The 18,682-nt window shown below is 41.3% G+C and overlaps 2 protein-coding genes across 2 annotated transcripts; both read left to right on the forward strand.

The window, feature by feature from the left end:
• Positions 1–2,936: 2,936 nt before the first annotated feature.
• On the forward strand, positions 2,937–5,572 carry cfap276 (cilia and flagella associated protein 276). Its single transcript, XM_084333824.1, has 5 exons — positions 2,937–3,116; positions 3,258–3,365; positions 3,638–3,753; positions 3,833–3,945; positions 5,444–5,572. Exons 1-5 carry the CDS (start codon positions 3,042–3,044, stop codon positions 5,512–5,514), a joined length of 483 nt encoding a protein of 160 aa, XP_084189950.1. The 5' UTR covers positions 2,937–3,041; the 3' UTR covers positions 5,515–5,572.
• A 3,902-nt stretch (positions 5,573–9,474) lies between these two features.
• Positions 9,475–18,414, forward strand: LOC311244071 (protein FAM107B; the record flags this gene model as incomplete). Its single annotated transcript, XM_084333481.1, is given in 6 exon segments — positions 9,475–9,566; positions 10,972–11,015; positions 13,288–13,414; positions 13,640–13,655; positions 13,657–13,785; positions 17,497–18,414. Coding segments are annotated over 6 exon segments (504 nt in total). The 3' UTR covers positions 17,593–18,414.
• Positions 18,415–18,682: the final 268 nt, after the last annotated feature.

Below are 18,682 nucleotides of genomic sequence, written 5' to 3' on the forward strand. Positions count from 1 at the left end.
AAAACAAATCCAGCTGGGCTGCACACCAAGTCCCTTCCCTAAATCCCACTCTAAGCCCACTCACCTTGAAAGGCAGGTGGTCATGTGGAAAAGTGTCCCTAACAACTAGGTTTCTACACTGTGCCAACTGATAAGACACAGCCACCTTGATATGTCAGTCATAAACTCCCAGATAACCTCCAGAGAACAAGCTGAAGCTACTGATTAAAAAACGGTGTCAGTATTATCAAATGAAACTGTTTTCATGAAAATATTTAGAAATACACAATGTAGCATGAAAATGTAGAACCAGACAGTAGACTTGCTCAATGTGATTCAGGTCCTGTCCACTGTTAAAACACCAGCACAGTCATGACTACAATGATGGTAAAATAAACACAACTAAATGTCTGACGTCATTCTTCAGGGTAACATATGGTGGTTTCCCTAAGGTACAGTATGGCTTCTAATTGATGATAACACTTGTGATAAGAGGAATGCAGCTCCTTTACTCCTTTTCGTGAAAATGCATTTTATAAAAATAAAAAAAAGACACAAGCTCCTTGACCTCTGGGTTAGAAGCTATTCTGTTGTACTATACATGTCACACAAAATATCTCAAGAGCAAAGCTAACCTGTCAAGAGTCAGGGTGACTTCTGAGAATAATAATTTGAACAGAGTTGTGACTTGTAAAAATTATCTACTGTCAAAAGATATACAGGCTAGGAAGTGAATGGCAAACAGCAGTGGGTTTCTTTTGATGTAGGCTACATGAAAATATGAAACTATTCAATCATGACATATCATAATGTCTCAGACTACCTAGACTATATTAGGTTGATCTTGGCACTCACTTGTCTCAGTTCTCTTGTTATCTTTGAATTTATCAAATGTATCTTACTCTATACTAGCTATACTGAAGCATACAATTTTGGTTTGACAGATGTTTAAGGTTTGATTGATTGATTGAAAAGTTTATTAACAGATTGCAGAATGGGTACAGTACAGTACAGTACAGCTCAATACATACAATTGTTAAGGGGATGCAGACCAGAGAAAGACTTTCATCTTGTTTACATCAGGGTCCCCCAATGTGTCTATAGGTTATCCTATTTGAGGAAATTTACACCGGTTCAAAATATAGAACATTTTAATCAAACTTTGGAAATCGTGCAAAAAAAAACAGTTGTTATCATAATTATATAGGTTACTAGTGGTTCAAAATATGATGTTCATGACTGAAAGAACACCACTGAAGGTGTCTATATAACGCCCCCTCCTTACCTCTTTACACAAGGGTAAATCCGCAATGGTTTGAACAAAAAAAAGCCACAAGAAGTGACATGAGTAGAGTAGACCTCGCAACATCGTTCCCTGTCCAAGCGGCTCCAGTTCACACTGCTGGCAGGAGCCGCAGAGGCCATACATACATAGGTGTCGAGCCGAGCAACCTAGTAGGCGCGGCCTCACTTTGATCGAGCACAGGTACAATAGGTGGTTGGCCTATCCTCTGCTTTACTTTCAAGCCAGTAGTTTTGTGTCACATTTCTTTTCAAATAGAGGGGCGGTATGAAATACGTAGAACTATATATATTTTATATATTGATCGTTTTTAGATATAGAGATCGTTTTTTTTAGCCATAGCCTATACTCTTTTCCCTATGTTTTGGATGTTTCGGATGATTTGGGCGACAGTGGGTCAGGAGGTAGAGCAGTCGTCTGGTAATCCGGACATTCCCGGTTCGATTCCCGCTCCTCCCGGGCAGCGTGTCGAAGAGTCCTTAAGCAAGACACTTAAACCAGGGTTCGAGTTATCACCAGAGAGCTATGGGGGCCCCCGAAACGGCGCGCCGCCGGAATTCTTTTTGGCTCTTATTTTCCAGAAATTGTGGCCGTTTTCTAAGTCATATTTAGAGGAATATCTTATTAGTATTATAGTCTAATACTAATGACATCACACAACAGTCTAATCATTAGACTATTGTGTGCTATCATTATTCAGTCTCATTCTTAACCATCAATATTTGTTAATTTTCTTACTCACCTCTGATATATAATGCCATATTTACTTATTTGCACTTTGCATCTGATAAAATACAACAATTGAATTTGACAAATGAGATAAAATGTATGAACTTGAATGAACATTTATTTAACTCTGTCTCTGCACACAGCAGCATTTATCAGGATACAGTAACATTATCATCTGAGATACATTATACATAAAATCATAAATGTATAAATCTAAATAAATAAATAATGTTATAAACAAGTGCACAGGTAATCAAGAAGTGAAAACCAACACTACACAGCTGTAAAGGAATGTGAATCACTACCCACTTTCAAAACCACTCTCAAAGAACACCTACGGGAGACTGCAATTCGAAACTGGCCCCTGTAAATGTCCTAACCCAACCCCCTCCAATGTACAGTAAATTACCAAGTATGGTTGTCAATATTCCAATGTACAGTTTTGCTTGTACAGATGTACAGTGCCCCCCCCCCCACCCCACCTACCCAACCTCCTCCAATGTACAGTTTTTCTACATCAAATGTATATACTCTCTTTTCTGGACTCTTTTTGTATCACAAACAGTACTGTATTTGAAAATCTGGTATGTCATAAATGTATAGATGTAGCAGTACTGTCTATCTGTATGTCGTGTGTGTCATCATATATGTTATGATGAATTGAAAATGGGGGACCCTGATGTAAACAAGACGAAAGACAAGTCTTATGGTCCCTTAACAATTGTATGTATATTGAGTACACTGTACTGTACTAATTCTGCAATCTGTAAATAAAGTTTTCAATCAATCAATCAAAATATGAGGAACAAATTGTAAAAGCTTACCATAATTTGCCCTCCGCGGCACCCACCCCCACGTTGCATGCAAGCCTGCCTGTACGCACTTTAGTTGCCTAGTAACCAGGTTGTAAACATTTTCGAGACTGCAAGCGTGTGAGCGTTCGTTGTAAAATGTTTATTTCCTCCTGCTCATTATAGCTTAGCGGTCACATATTGTACTTTTGGTCCTCATCATCACTCATCAAGTCATCATGTCACAGCGCGATCCTTTCCCCGTAATAAGACCTGAGAACGAGTATGCTTTTACTGGGGCCAGACCACAACAGGTAAGCATGCGTATTGCTTGCTAGCTAAGCTAACAACTAAAATACAGTGAAGCACGTAGCGTTAACGCTAACGTTACCGTATTTAATCTCATATGTAATCTAATAACGCTACATTTGCAATATTTTTCCAAATATGACCAGAGAGTTGCAGATAAACCAACTCACATCGCCCAAAACGAGGAGCCATGGAGTCGCCTCTACGACAGGGCAACTTGTTCAAGCATCCGACGGAGTGTAATGTATCAAGTGGTGCGTATATTGGTCTGCGTGATGTGAATGGCATATAAGGTGTCCAAAATATCTCACGCCACAACATATCCGTAATTTACAAGTATTTGTTATTATGATGATTTAGTACAGACAGACTTGCATGTATCTTAGAACGTGGAACCAGGATCCCTTCAATGACCCCAAGGTGTGCTGTTCCCACTTCGGGAACTACTACTGACTTATATTTAAAGGATTTGCATATTGCACCTCCAGCACATCTAATAGTGTCTTCTCTCCACATACCGTACTAGCCTCCGAAAGACAGTCTGGACTTACATCTGAATTCCACCTATGACCAACACAAACAGTTTCTCTGTGACAAGAACCAGACCCTCCATCAGAAAGAGACTGTCTCAGAGCACCATAGGTGGGTGTTGGTGGTAGTTGGGGGGGTTGGGGCATGTGTAGAAGGGTTACTAGATGTGATTATATATCTCTGTTTTAAGGAGGATGCTAATGAATCATGAAGAGAAGGTCCCACCAACTGAGCAGGAGATAGATTTCCACGTGTGGGTCGACCCAGAGAGGTGTTCCATTCACAGCATCCGGGGGACAATAGGTGAGATGTCATTATATTGTTGTGATCTATATATCCCCAGCAGTAGAAAAGTTCTGAAAATAGATAATACCTTTGAATTAAATCACAAGCCTAAGCCTTGCGGAATTTCTCTCGGCTATACTAGTGTTTTTTGCACTTTGATCAGATGTGACTTTCATGGATTTATGTGGTTTAAGACACATTTTCAGATAAACTGGGAGCAGGCGGTTGTGTATCGGCAAACAAAATTCCTGTGATGGTAATAAAAATGGTCGACTTTTGTATGAAGGCATTAAGGCAATAATGACTTGGAACACACAAATAGTAATTAGATTAGATTGAAATGTATTGTCATTATACAGTACAGTACAATGAAAATAAGTTTGGCATCCAACCAGAGTGCAAATGTAGTAGAGTGCAACAGCAATATACAATGTACAGGTGATTAAACTGGGTACAAAATATACAAATTAGTACTACTGAGTGTAGTGCTAATCAGATGTATGTACAGAGTTGTAGTATAATATGTAGTGATACAGGTATAAAGACAGTATGGTAGTGTACAGATATAGATATAGTATCTACAGATATGTAAAAGGCTTATGCAGGCAAGTACAGACAGGTGTGGAATGTGGATAGATATAGGCCTATATGCAGTGGGATGTGGGAATAAATATATATATAGCCTATATACAGCATTATTGTACATGCTATCATACAGAGCATATGGGTTATATGTAGGCAGGGGTGTAAAGTACTTCAGTAATTGTACTTTGTTACAATACTTAAGTACTGTTTTGGGGGATTTGTAGTTTACTCAAGTATTATTAGGTTTGTATACTTGTACTTTTACTCAATTACATTTCAGAGAAAAAAATGTTTGCTACAAAATGCTAACAAGCTGTCAGTGAATATTTTCATTAACCACTAACCAGTGCCGATTTCAAAATAAAATCAACTATTTGACAAGAACCATAGGATGTGCAATGTTGAACCCACGTATAAAAATAATTAAAAAAAATAACTAAACCCTTAATTTTTTCCAAGGCTGTAGTTTGGCCAACTTTAAAACTGGATGCTGTGATGTGAATGCCGTCCATGTTAGTTTACCTTGAAATGTTTTTTCAAATTCAATGGAGAAGTGCATTAAATAATTTGTATGGAACGCCTGTTCTTTAATGTGGGCCGAGTGTATGCTTGGTTTCATTCCAGCCTTGCATAAACACCAGCTGATGATTTCACTAATTGGCTCACCTCTTCACTTAACTCACCTGGTGCAATGTGTAGTTCAAATGAAAACTTGGCCCACGAAGGAATGAGTTTGAGACCCCTGGTCTATTCCTTGCAATAAAAGACTTTAGTACTTAAGTACATTTAAAAGTAGAAACTTTTTTACTTTTACTCAAGTGTTTTTAGCCAGATACTCTTGACTTTTACTTGAGTAAGATTTTGAGACTGTACGCATACTTTCACTTAAGTATAATTTTTGCACAAAGCTTATTGTTTCTTTTCCCTCCAGAGTCCCCTCACAACCCCTCTACCAACAGGGGCTACACCCGGAAGCATGACGGTGGCTTCTTCTCCACCTAAAGCGTCAAGTTACACTGAAAACATGTCAATATGGTAAAAATAAAACAAAAAGGTTCACTGTCTGCCTCCACCTTGTTTCATTTATATTTTTTCAAGATAGAGATTTATTCCATTCACATCTTGATTATAATGGATTAGATCAAATTTTATCACAAAAAAACTACTTTTATTGATGAATGTGATCTAGAAAATATGAACCATAGATCTAGATTGCCTGTAATTTAAATAAAGTTAACATCCGTCATTTTCACATTAATTGTACTGCTTTAAAATCCCAGTAATGTGGGTCCACCAGACCCGCCAACATTGGGTGAATACCAGACCACACAAGGGTTAACACTGACCAACAGTGGTAAAACAGAGATGGGTGGGTACGTCCTCCCGTTTCAGAATTAATTCTGAGAGAACAGTGACTTGTGTTGATGTGGATGATAAATTGAAAAGCAGTCCCTTTTTGTTTGCATTGACATGAGACAGAAAATATAGGCAAGACTGTGCATATTGCTTGCAGCAGAATGTTCTATCGTAAGTTCATGTTTCAGGACAAGAGGGGCCTGCAGTGTTAAGTTTAGTACTGGCTACTCTGCAGGTCAGGAAGTCATTAGACCATTTCCAGGTCTTGAAACCAGTGGGATTTGCATCAAATTTCGGGAAAGAAATACAGAGAAATGTTGAGTCCCGGAGCACATATGACCACACATTTTGTCGTAGAGTAGACCCACTACCATTATACAATATAGTTTTCTTTTTGTGAAATAACCTTCAGCTGTAAAGGAATGTGGATCACTACCCACTTTCAAAACCTCTCTCAAGGGACACCTACGGGAGACTGCAATTCAAAACTGGCCCCTGTAAATATCCTAACCCAACCCCCTCCAATGTACAGTCATTTACCTAGTATGGTTTTGTCAATAGTCCAATGTACAATTTTGCTTGTTTGTACAGTGTCTCCCCCCCCTCAATTGTACAGTTTTGCTTGTTTATACAGTGTTTCTCCCCCCCCCCCCCCCAACCACCTCCAATGTAAATTACCCAGTATGGTTGTCAATATCCCAATGTACCCCACCCCCCCCCCACCCAACCTCCTCCAATGTACAGTTTCTACGTCAAATGTATATACTCCCTTTTCTTGACTCCTTCTGTATCACAAACAGTACTGTATTTGCAAATCTGGTATGTCATAAATGTATAGATGTAGCAGTACTGACTATCTGTATGTCAAGTATGTCATATATGTCCTGATGAATTGAAAATGGGGGACCCTGATGTAAACAATACGAAAGTCTTTCTCTGGTCTGCATCCCCTTAACAATTGTGTGTATTGAGCTGTACTGTATTGTACCCATTCTGCAATCTGTTAATAAAGTTTTCAATCAATCAATCAGCTATAAAATAATGATACAGCCGTAGCAATACAAAACCAGTCTCCACTGGCACCCAGTCAGATCTGTTTCCACAAGTTGCCTGCTGTCCTGGATAAAGCTATTTAATAAGCAGGACAGGTCAAGTCAAGAGTTTTAATTGTCGACTTGACTTGTCCTGCTGATTAAACAGCTTTATCCAGGACAGCAGGCCTGGATGTGTGGTAGTGCAATTTGGGACCCAAATTGTTCATTTTATACATAAATGATATATGTAAAGTATCTGACATACTGAAACTTGTTGTCTTTGCGGACACCACAATCATTTTATGTTCAGGGGATGACCTTCAGCAGCTTTTAGAAGTGGCAAACAAAGAAATGGACAAATTAAAAGGTTGGTTCGACACAAATAAGTTATCACTCAATTTGAGAAAAAAAATTCATGCTATTTGGAAATTGTAAAATAAACACTGATCCTCAACTGAAAATTTATCATGTAAAAATTGAGAGTATATACAAACAAGTTTCTAGGAGTCTTTAATAGACCACAAACTGCTGTAAACCCCATATAAAATATTTGTGTTCATCAAAGTTAGCGAGAAGTATTGGTATACTGGGCAAGACTAGATATATCCTTAATCAAAAAACGCTATATACATTATATTGCACACTCATTGTACCATATCTATCATATTGTGTTGAAATCTGGGGAAATATTTATAAAAGCAACTTATAAAAGATATGCACACTGCAAAAAAGAGCCATACGGATAGTACATCATGGTAGATATTTTGATCACACAAATAGTCTGTTTGTAAGGAGTCAAACATTAAAATGCATGGACTTAATCAAATTGAAATCTGCACAAATTATGTTTCTGGCAATAAAAAACAAATTACCAAGCAACATTCAAAAAAATGTCATGGCTAGAGTGTTTATAATTTTAGAGGGACATTAGCTTTAAAGCAACCTACGGTACGTACAACTCTTAAAAGTATGTGGATTGCAGTTTGTGGGGCATCACTCTGGAATGGTCTGGATGGGAGTATCAAATTAAGCAAAAATATCAATCAATTTAAAGGTAGCTATAAACAAGCACTTATGGACAGAGAGGAGCTTGAGCAGTAATGACTGCCTATTGTTTTTTGCTCATTCGGATATATAAAAAAAAACTACCTTTATTTTATTTTTGTTATATTATAAAATTATTATGTCAAATATTGTAAGGAAGGGGCAGGGCTTGATAAGTTGTTTTACTTCCCCCGTTCCTTCTCGAACTTATTGTATGGAAATAGTCTGACTATTTTACATTCGTTTCCCCGTTCCTTCTCGAACACTTAGTATGGAAATAGTCTGACTATTTTACATTTTTTTTTTTTTTAACTTTTGTTTCTATGTTCGAGACAAATAAAAATCAAACACAATAGAGTACAATTAATATTAATTACATATTTTATTAAGTATATAAACAATTCCTCATGGATACAGAAATCAAGGCACTTTAAATTAGATAGTCAGTGATAACATCAACTCATACAGAACGCAGCAGCCCACATGATCTCCAACCTAACATTGTCAGCATAGAGAGCTCCACTGGCTTCACATTGCCGCACGAATCCGATTCAAGGTCATTGACCTGGCATACCGTGCAGAACTGCTTGCCTCCTACCTCCGGTCAATAGTCTCCAACAACACACCCTCAAGACCCACGGGGGGGCGTCAACGTGACGCGAGCTATTAAATAGACTACTGCACTTCCGCGTTACATGGAGCTCGTGGGGGAAAGAGCGTGGGGGATAAAGTAATTAATGTTGATTAGAGCCTTGACATAAGTAGTTGTAGCTACTACGTCAAAGCTATAGTCAACATTCATGCATGCAGTCCCTTTACCCATAGATATCTATATACATCTATGCCTTTACCCCTAAATCAATCTCCCATTAGCTAAACAATACCGGAAGTGTTGCGGTTATTCCTCTTACTGTATGAAGCACATTCTCATCGGGTGCTATCCTTAAAGGAACACGACAACATTTCGCTTAAAATACGTTATTCTCCAGAGACTAGATGGATACCCGTTTCCTCAGTTCAGTAGAAAGCCATCTGGCTGCACGTTAGCCTAGCTTAGCACAATGAAATGGAAGCGGACCGTGTCGGTTAGCCTAGGCATTGTCCAAAGAACACCTCTCCCGATGGCCAACTGCCAGATAGATAGCTTTCCTATTGCCTTTAGCCTGCACACACAAAATCAACGTGGCATAAAATGTTAAGGATGTATAATTGAAAAGACGATATTGCTGGCCATTTAAATCTACATTTCACCTAAAACAATTGCTGTTAAAAAAAGTGCAAAACACAACCGTCTTCTGAATTGATACCACTACAGGCTAATCATGTTAGCCAGCAAACTAGCATCGATTGTCTTAAGACGAGTCCAAATTGTAAAGTTGTGGTTAGATCAGAATCGCCTCTATACTCATTGTCCGTCGTGAAGTTCGAGATCAACCCAAATCCACTCAGAACTAGTATATCTGATCAGTTCATCATTTCTGACCACAACTTATAGTGTGGAGGCCCAAAGTTAGTCGTGAGATGCCTCATGCTCATCGCCAAGGAGGCTCGCATGTCGGGTTCTATCATTTCTGAATCGGAGCAGAGCCAGACTCCGAACAGATCAAATAAGATCACTGTGTAGATTTTAAAATGTAACACATATAACAAACAACCACACACACGCGTAGACTCACTTCATTCAGTCGACCAAACACTCGCCTCGCACACGAACACACGAACACACACATCCAACATGCACTCAATGAACAACGACACATCCGGGTTGGCTTTTAAAGAGCACACGGAATCATGGGAAATGAAAGGAAACAGTCATTGTGGCGGAGCGCCCCCATGCGGTCATCAAGATAATACAGTACATTATTCGATGGGATTAAAATAGGCTACAGTAACGTTACAATAATAACTAATTGGAAATATAGTTCAACTTTACACAATACGGCTATTGCCAACATCTGGGGATAAATAAAGGAATATCTTATAAGGATATTATACAATACATGCTACAATAAACTATGGTACAGATATAGAAAATACACACAAACTATAAGGATACAGCTGTCTGCTTATTCTGTTGGCTTTATAATAATAAATACAAGTCACTATAGAACATACACCATGCAACCAGAACCTAAAACAAAACAACAATGTGGATTGTGCCAAATATCACATAGCCTACCACAGTTTAAGTACTTATGTTGATATAATTGATATTCAGTTCAAGTGCATGTAAGAACAATTCTACTATTGATTGATTGATTGATTGATTGATTGATTGATTGATTAATTGATTGATTGATTGATTGATTGACATTTTTATTAACAGATTGCAGAATGGGTACAATACAGTACAGCTCAATACACACAATTGTTAAGGGGATGCAGACCAGAGAAGGACTTTCGTCTTGTTCATCAATTCATCATAACATATATGACATACATGACATACAGATAGACAGTACTGTTACATCTATACATTTATGACATACCAGATTTACAAATACAGTACTGTTTGTGATCACCCTTCTTAGGCCTGGTAGTTTGAGGCCTTACTTTGCTCATAGAACAAACAATGGAGTGGAAAAAATAGTGTATTTCACACACATTATTAGCTAATTTACTTAAAAGCATGAAGGCTTTAGTCTGCCTGGTGTGTTGTGAGATTACAGGTCAGTATTAAAAAGCTCAGCGGTCAAAGGAGTAGACTACAGGGCTGTAAAAGGAGGTGCCATGATGTCAGCCTGGTTAAATGCAGTAATGGTGTCCACGGCAATTAGCTAATCTTGTATCTTGTACTTTAGGAGGGGGGGGGGGGTTGTTGTGCGCTAATCTTGAATGTCGTAATGAGATTTCAGTGGATGTCTACTACGTACTGTTGACTACTCCTCACTGGCTCTGAGTCTGAGGCTCCCCTGTCGACAGCACACTATGTTGGACGTGGGCACCGCAAAGAAACAGGCAACCGTCTGTGAGGAGGTGCGTTGATTTTGACAATGGAGAGAGCACTATAGCTGGATTGAAACAGCGGACCCCAGCCACCCTGTCATGGACGGGTCGAACACAAAGAAAGTGAGTTTCTTGCAGGTTCTCCCTTAACACCTTTAACTCCTGTCTGCTGGCTGAGCTGTCAAGGTCTGGTGGCCACCTGTCAAAAGTGGGGCTGATTTCTTTCTCTTCTCATCAACGAGGCAGAGCATAATATATGAGGCTGTGTGGGTGATGTTGTTTACTATACTAGTTAATTATTTAGAATTCTGGCTATTAAGATAAACAGGTAAACTATTCTTTATAGAACACTGTGTGCTGGTTGGAATGACCGAGAATAATCTGATAGATTAGGGTGATCAAGATTATGGAGTCTAATCTAGTCTATTGTAGTCTGTTGATATGACTGTTTTGGTTGAGGTGGAGTGCACTGTGCAGTGACACCAAGATGAATCTCTTGTTTAAAATTTCAACAATTAATTTACACATAATCTATAATAATATATCATTCTATGTACAAATACCGTGATGTCCCACTATGTTACCTGTTTATTGCACAATGTTGTCTATTATTGGATTCTATTATATGTTGTACTACTGTATTGCACATCGTTGCGGGCAAGACCACCCACATTTCATTGTATACTTGTATGCTGTGACAAATAAAACTCTTGACTTGACTTGACTTGACTTCCAATTATATTCAAAGACATTATTTAAATTTGATACTATATAATGTCTGATCCTTTGAGTTTAGTGTGTGACTGTGTTTTTAGTGTTGCAGTGTTTGATATTTTGAATATTCACCTGGCACTCTGATTGTTCAGGTGCCATCATACATCCAATGTAACCGCAGGTGGCCTGTGGGTGGTTAGGAATGTCATATGAACTGATCCTGTGAGTCCTGCGGAATAATGAGAGGACAATTAGATGTCCTAGTGAGACAGAAGACTCACTAGGACATCAGATTGGGCTGGTCTGATTGGCATTTATCCCTGCCCTGGCTTAAAGCATGACTCTCATCTGTGATCAAAGCCAGGCACTAAATGTATCTCCCGGTTCCCAGCTCAATACCCTGCTGAGGGTGCATGAGGAGGTTAACACAGGTGAGCTATAGCAAAAGCCACAATCACAAAAACTGTTCTAATACAGTGGTTGGATATGCGTGTATGCGTGCGTATGCATATGAGCGGGTTGAAGACTTGTGATTGGGGGGGGGGGGGGGGGGGGGGGGGACGACCTCACAACCAATAGTGCAGCAGCACTGTTTTCCATTCTACCTGGAATAACATAATAACTGGTGCCTTTGACTTGGTCTGTGAAAGACAGGTCAGAGAGCAGCGTCAGCAGCAGTCAACCATCTGTCCTCCGCTTCACATGATACTATTCACTTCTCTTAAAAGGAGAGTTTGGTTATCTGGTTTCAGTTGGGTGTGTCAGAGGTATTTGAGGTGTATGACGTGTATATGTGTGTGGGGGTTCTTCCCTGACCTTGGCCAAGGCCTCAAGGGTAATTTCTCTGCCATCGTTACTTAGACGGATATAAAGAATGATTAATATGGCATATGATTTATCAAAATAAGTGAATTTCTTCAATTCTTCATCAGTCCTCGTGCTTCGGTGACGAGATCAACTGTGCTTTGAGGGAACTTGAGTGTAGAGCCAACAGTGACGTTAAGACGATCTGATTGGGTGATCATGGAGTCATGACATTCGTGCCTTCGCAGCACTCTTCCCTTTTTAGCTTAATACCTTCTGTTCAGTAAGATAAAGATCAACATACATGTGATTCTCTGAACACAGCTTGATGACTGGGCTTTAGATGAGAAACATGTACCATATCAGTGTATGAATGGACTAAGAGGGTATTTCTTTTCTATTCTTAATGCATTACGTCAGAGGTCAGCGTTTGGACACCACAGGAAAGGTACAGTATTCATGATTGGTCATTTTTCATGACAGAATGTACTGCTTTCATTCCAGTGTATTATATAAAATTGAATATTATATTGTTGTTTGGTATTATATATGAATATGGCAGTAATAGATGTAATAGTATGGTGTGTTAAGTACTGTCTACTTGCACTTTATGGACTTGTATGCTTTTGTACCATGCATGTCAGTCTGTCATGTCTGACTTTGTTGTTATGTGTTGTTATGTGTTGTGTCGTGTCGTGTCATCTCATGTCATGTCATGTTATGTTATGTTATGTTATGTTATGTTATGTGTTGTTATGTTTTGTTGTGTCGCGTTGTGTCATGATGTCTCGTCTCGACACCAAATGCCAGAGTAAATTTCCTTGTGCATTTACTGGACTCTGTGAATAAAAGATTGTTAACTCTTTGTGTCCCTCAGAGAATTTAACCCGTCACCCCACAATAGATGGTGAAGAGTTCACTCAACCCAGAAAACTGAATGGCTCCATGGTGGAGACACCCAGTCATCAGGACCTGCACAAAGAGCTCCTGCTGAGCCACAAACGGTAGGATACTAGGCACTGTAGGCTACTAGGTAGGGATGGGGGAGATCGATACAGCATAGTATCACAATATATCGTATCATGGATGCCGAAGTAACGATTTGTGTGTGTGTGTGTGTGTGTGTGTGTGTGTGTGTGTGTGTGTGTGTGTGTGTGTGTGTGTGTGCGTGTGTGTGTGTGTGTGTGTGTGTGCATGCATGTGTGTGTGTGACTGGATTGACCTCACAGGGGCCTGCACCTCGAGGGAGAAGCCGGAGCTGAAGAGGGTTCTGGAGCAGAGAAGGCTGGAGCTGCACAGGGAGCAGGAACAGGCCTTGATACCCCCTTCAGACCTGGAGCTGGAGCTCCGCAAGAGGCAGCAGAGGCTGAAAGAGGTCAGCCTCAAATAATGCTTTTATATGATCAGGATACACCGGTAGCCAAGGAAACTATTAAGGAAGGGTCATCACGTCAGAATACAGAATAATTTGCGTTCTATGCTCTGCTTTGTGCCAGACTTTGGTGCCAGTTCTATTGAAGCCTGTAATTAAAATTCAAAATATACAAGCTATCTGAGGAAATATATCAACCAATACATCAAACGTTAGCTAGTTAACAATGCAACAAATGCTGATGATTCTGACATCCGAGTGTAGCAGGGTGGATTATCCCTGCTTTGTGGGAACGGTTGCTGGCAGTCACAAGGTAGCTGGACGCAGTAGAGCTCCGTCTGACTGCACCCTCGTCTTTGGGCCTGGAGCGTCAAACTGGGGCCCGGTAGTGGGAGTGAATGGGGCCCGGGATTTACCAACCTGGTTTGGTACTCTGGTCTTCCTCGCCTCTCCGGGGCGGTCAGCAGTACTCCCCAACTCGCTCTCACTTCCCTCAATACCTCCGTTAACCCTCCCACACCTAGTGACTGATATGCCTAAATAGATTCGTTCCTCCCGCAAGCAGTACCCTCCCTCGACGACCACTAGAGACCTTAATGACTGGAAGGAGAAAGGGTTAAATAATAATAATATTATCCGCATCAAAAAGGTTAGGGTTAGACTCAATAATGGACACGCACACACACAATTCCCGTCTTAGTTTGTTTAGTGTTACTTATACTGGGCAGTGACAAGTATTACTGGCAGTGAGTCAAATGGCATATACTATCATTATTCCTAATTACTAATAATTATAATAATAACACATATAACACTTATACAATAATACCTTCCTCTAAGGCTTTACATATTACGGCAGCATTAATGTACCCCAGGAAGAAACAGCTTTAACGAGACGGGAAATTAAGAGGCATGACCATACACGTTATTACACTCAAAAGAAATGAAAGGGTGGGCCCACTTTACCTAACAAAAGTCCTAAACTAATGCCGGCATGTCATGTTTATGGGGTACCCCTATGAACTGTGGTTAGCAACCATTAGCTTCGCCCGTAGGCCGCGACACACTGTGTACTGTGCAATAGGATCCTGAGCCCCGAAGCTCTAATGTACTCAACCAAGATGGCGGCCTCGCCGCACCACCACTGTCCGGGTGGTAAGATGGCGTCGAACGCTCTCGTCACGGGCGCTAGCAAGCAGGGTGGGACAGAGGGGGCAGTAGCGGGCTGAGAGCACGTGCTGGGTGATGGCGACCTCTGCTAGACGGGACGAACTCCCGTGCTGGGCTGAAGACAGCCGGTGCAGAGCAGATGCAGAACGCCGGCGAAGACGGCTGCTGACGGCCGGTGCTGGGTCGACGCGCGACAATACTCTGGCCATACCTTAACTGAAGCTACTCTGTGGGTCCCAGACAGCCCGCCTGCTATTCGGTTATACTGTTAACGCAACGTGGCTGGCTACACCACCGGTCTCTTCAGCGCCTCGCGCCCGGTAGTCTACTCAAGTCAGACGGAGCCGTTAGCGGCATGCTAATATACCGCACACAGTAACTACTATAACCCGATAACGTTAGATGTTAGTCTCGTTAGCTGCAACCGTTCACAGCTACATCCAACGCCAAAGAGAGCTTCCTGTTCCCCTCACCTCCAGGTGATTCCCTCTTCCTCGTTGCTTGCTTCTCTCCACGCTCCGCCTGCCACCTGCCGCCCCCTGCTGGCACCGCCACCTAGCCCCACAGGAAGAGAACTGGGTGGATTGAATATGATTCAGTTTACTGTTTATAATCCATATTCCAGCCGGTGAGAGAAGGAGAAACTTGCGTCATTGTTCGAAAGAATATCAATGGAAACTAGTCAACATGTCTTTGTGCACAAAGGGGAGATAAAAGGCAAGTCAGCCAGCACTTCTGAATAATAGTCGAATATTCAGGGTGCTACACGAGGTAATAACTTGTTTAAATCATAAACGAGGAGTTGGCCAAACTGGATGTTTCCACTCTTGGCACCAATGTGTGTTAATTTCCTTGCCAGTAGCCCACAACAGCCCTCAAAACTGCGTTTTTTTTCTTTACTTACCATCAAGTTTAAGTATATAATTTTGAGTACTCATTGATACAAAGTACTGAAATGCCAATTTCCCATTTTATATTCTAACGTAACTGATGGATAAACATAATTTCAACATATTTTACATACCATTGGGAGTGAAGTCTGTTCTTGGTATCTGTGACCTTCATCAGTAATTAGCCTGCTATCAGATGGAGGTGCACCTCTAGCATAAACAACCAACTATAGCCTACTTCAAAACCGTGCTGAGACACAGGTCTTTACAGACCGTGGTTAAATATCACTGTTGATGCCAGATGTGTCCTGCTGGAGGAACATGCTGATGTAGCCGGTGTGATCTTGTCTGCGTTGTGTTTTTTAGTCGATTCGACCCCTGTTAAGGGATCGCCCTGAGTGGGAGTTGAACCCCGGACGCCCGCATCGCGGGCGGCTTCACAGACCACTAAGCAAGAAGTGAATTCACTTCTTGCTTCCGGGTCTGGATGCCTCTGGGGAGTGAGTTTACTTGCAGTACCGCTTACCATCCACAGCCACTGAACTACTTGTACCATCGTGACTGTGGATATACTGCGGTACCTCCGTTACACTCACCCCCCTAAACTCACTCCACCCAGGGCATCCGGGTCACGGCACCACATGTAGCCGGTGTGATCTTGTCTGCGTTGTGTTTTTTAGTCGATTCGACCCCTGTTAAGGGATCGCCCTGAGTGGGAGTTGAACCCCGGACGCCCGCATCGCGGGCGGCTTCACAGACCACTAAGCAAGAAGTTCATGCTTCCGGGTCTGGATGCCTCTGGGGAGTGAGTTTACTTGCAGTACCGCTTACCATCCACAGCCACTGAACTACTTGTACCATCGTGACTGTGGATATACTGCGGTACCTCCTCCTACATGTGGATCACGTTGATACCCTCATGTTCAGTACTAATGCCTAAAGAGACGCCCCGAATTGTGCGCTTTGCTTACACGGATTTTACATCAAATTCCAGCAAGAGCACTGCTAGATGTTCGATATGTAGACTAACTATTGAAGAGAAGACCGGGACAACCTCAAACTTGGACTGGACTCAACTTTGATGACTTGGACTCGGACTAGGGTAATGGGGACTCAACTCGGGCTTGTCTTTGGTGACTCAGACTTGGACTCGGACACTGGGGACTCGAGACTCGACTCGGACTCGAACACTGGGGACTCGAGACTCGACTCGGACTCAAGATTTATCGCTAATTGCTAGTGACTCGACTACAAAATGTACACACTCAATACGAGATGGGTGACACATATAGGACACACACACACATGCATTTTTTGGGGGGTCACCATTGAATTGTCTTCTCTGCGCTTGACCCATCCCATCGTCCTTCCCCCAAAGGGCAGCCGGGAGCATGGATTGTGGCGTGGGGCAGCACCCGGCCAGGGACCAATCCAAGTGCTCCTGTCCGTCATCGTCAGGGACACGACAGCGTTAGCGATCTGTTCTGCATGTTTTTCCTTTTAGTTTTTAAGGGTCTAACAATAAGTTGTTCTATAATACCACAAGCGTTGCCGGAGTTTTTAAACCTCTAGACTTTTTTCCTTCTCCATGCACCTCAGGAGTTGTGCCAGAAACCATACTTTGTTTCGACAATTGACTTGATTTGTTTCCCAGTATGAGCAGGAGGAGATCAGGCGACGCGAGGACCAGGAGAAAATACCAGAGTTTGTTCGTGTGAAGGACAACCTGCGACTCACATCTGCACCATAGAACGTCTGCACGTCAAGGCCCCAATGGCTGCCATCAACCTCCAACAGCCTCTCTCACCACAGTGGCCCTCTAATGTATCTTCTGTGTCATTACACCACACACAAACAAATCACTCAACTAACAACTGGCTGTGTGCATCTGTAACTGGACTCCTAATGGTGTTATGAAATATCAGAGAGGAATCATGAACACAATTACATACCAGAGACACATTATCCATATATAGTAAAGGTGTAGTAGAACATTTCCTTACATTTACTGTAATGACAAGAGTGGAAGTACACATTGTTAATCATAAATGTTATTTGTTAGGAGTTGGCTTTTTTCTTTTTTAAATGATAATACGTTTTTCTTCTCCAAATGAACTTCTTATATTTCTTGGTTTACATGGCATCACATTGTCTTTTATTGACTGTTTTTGGAAGGGCCATATCACTGAAGCCAATTATTTATTATTTTATTCCCATTAGACTTTACACTTTCAACAGAGTCACGTCTCTATCAATCAAAATCACACGCAAATAAGCCATGCTTTCCCCGGTGTGCTAATTTGTATGTTTGTGTTTACATGTTTGTTTATGCTGACGTCTGTTTTATTTATAGTAGCCTCTATAAACTCCGTCCGTGGAAATAAAACTGTCAATGATTTTCAGAGACAATTGTGGCATTGGGATTCATTTAAATGCGCGAGAATCGATTTGCAGGCAGTTCCATCTCTGCACACACAGCTCCTTCTCCCCAAGGGCCACAAGGGTTCTTCTTTCACATGGATATGAGACTTTTTGTTTAATTAGCTGGTCTTTTCATTCCATCACGGGACGAGAGAAGAAAGCATGCCATCTGGAGCGGGCCCTCGGGCTGTAAAGAAATATACCCACGGGCCTGGTTAAGATGCTGGACACATTGAGGTCGTTGGTGTAGTCATGATATCCTACTGAAATTAAAGATTAAAACAGCTATAGAGATCAACTGTGCTACAAGTAAAATCACTATTAAAATGTTGTGTTTTCACGCGCGTACGCAGTGACTTGCTCGCACGGGGTTCATTGGCTTCGCCATCAGCCAGCTGTCCAGAGCAGCACTCGCCATT

Source organism: Notolepis coatsorum (genome assembly GCF_963971535.1).
Source record: "Notolepis coatsorum genome assembly, chromosome: 17".
NCBI lineage: Eukaryota > Metazoa > Chordata > Actinopteri > Aulopiformes > Paralepididae > Notolepis > Notolepis coatsorum.

Bases quoted from the DNA above. Each gene is read 5' to 3' on its own strand.
- cfap276 (XM_084333824.1), top strand. From the start codon at position 3,042: ATGTCACAGCGCGATCCTTTCCCCGTAATAAGACCTGAGAACGAGTAT. The intron at 3,366-3,637 runs GTGCGTATATTG...ATACCGTACTAG, and splicing joins GGAGTGTAATGTATCAAGTG to CCTCCGAAAGACAGTCTGGA. The intron at 3,754-3,832 runs GTGGGTGTTGGT...CTCTGTTTTAAG, and splicing joins ACTGTCTCAGAGCACCATAG to GAGGATGCTAATGAATCATG.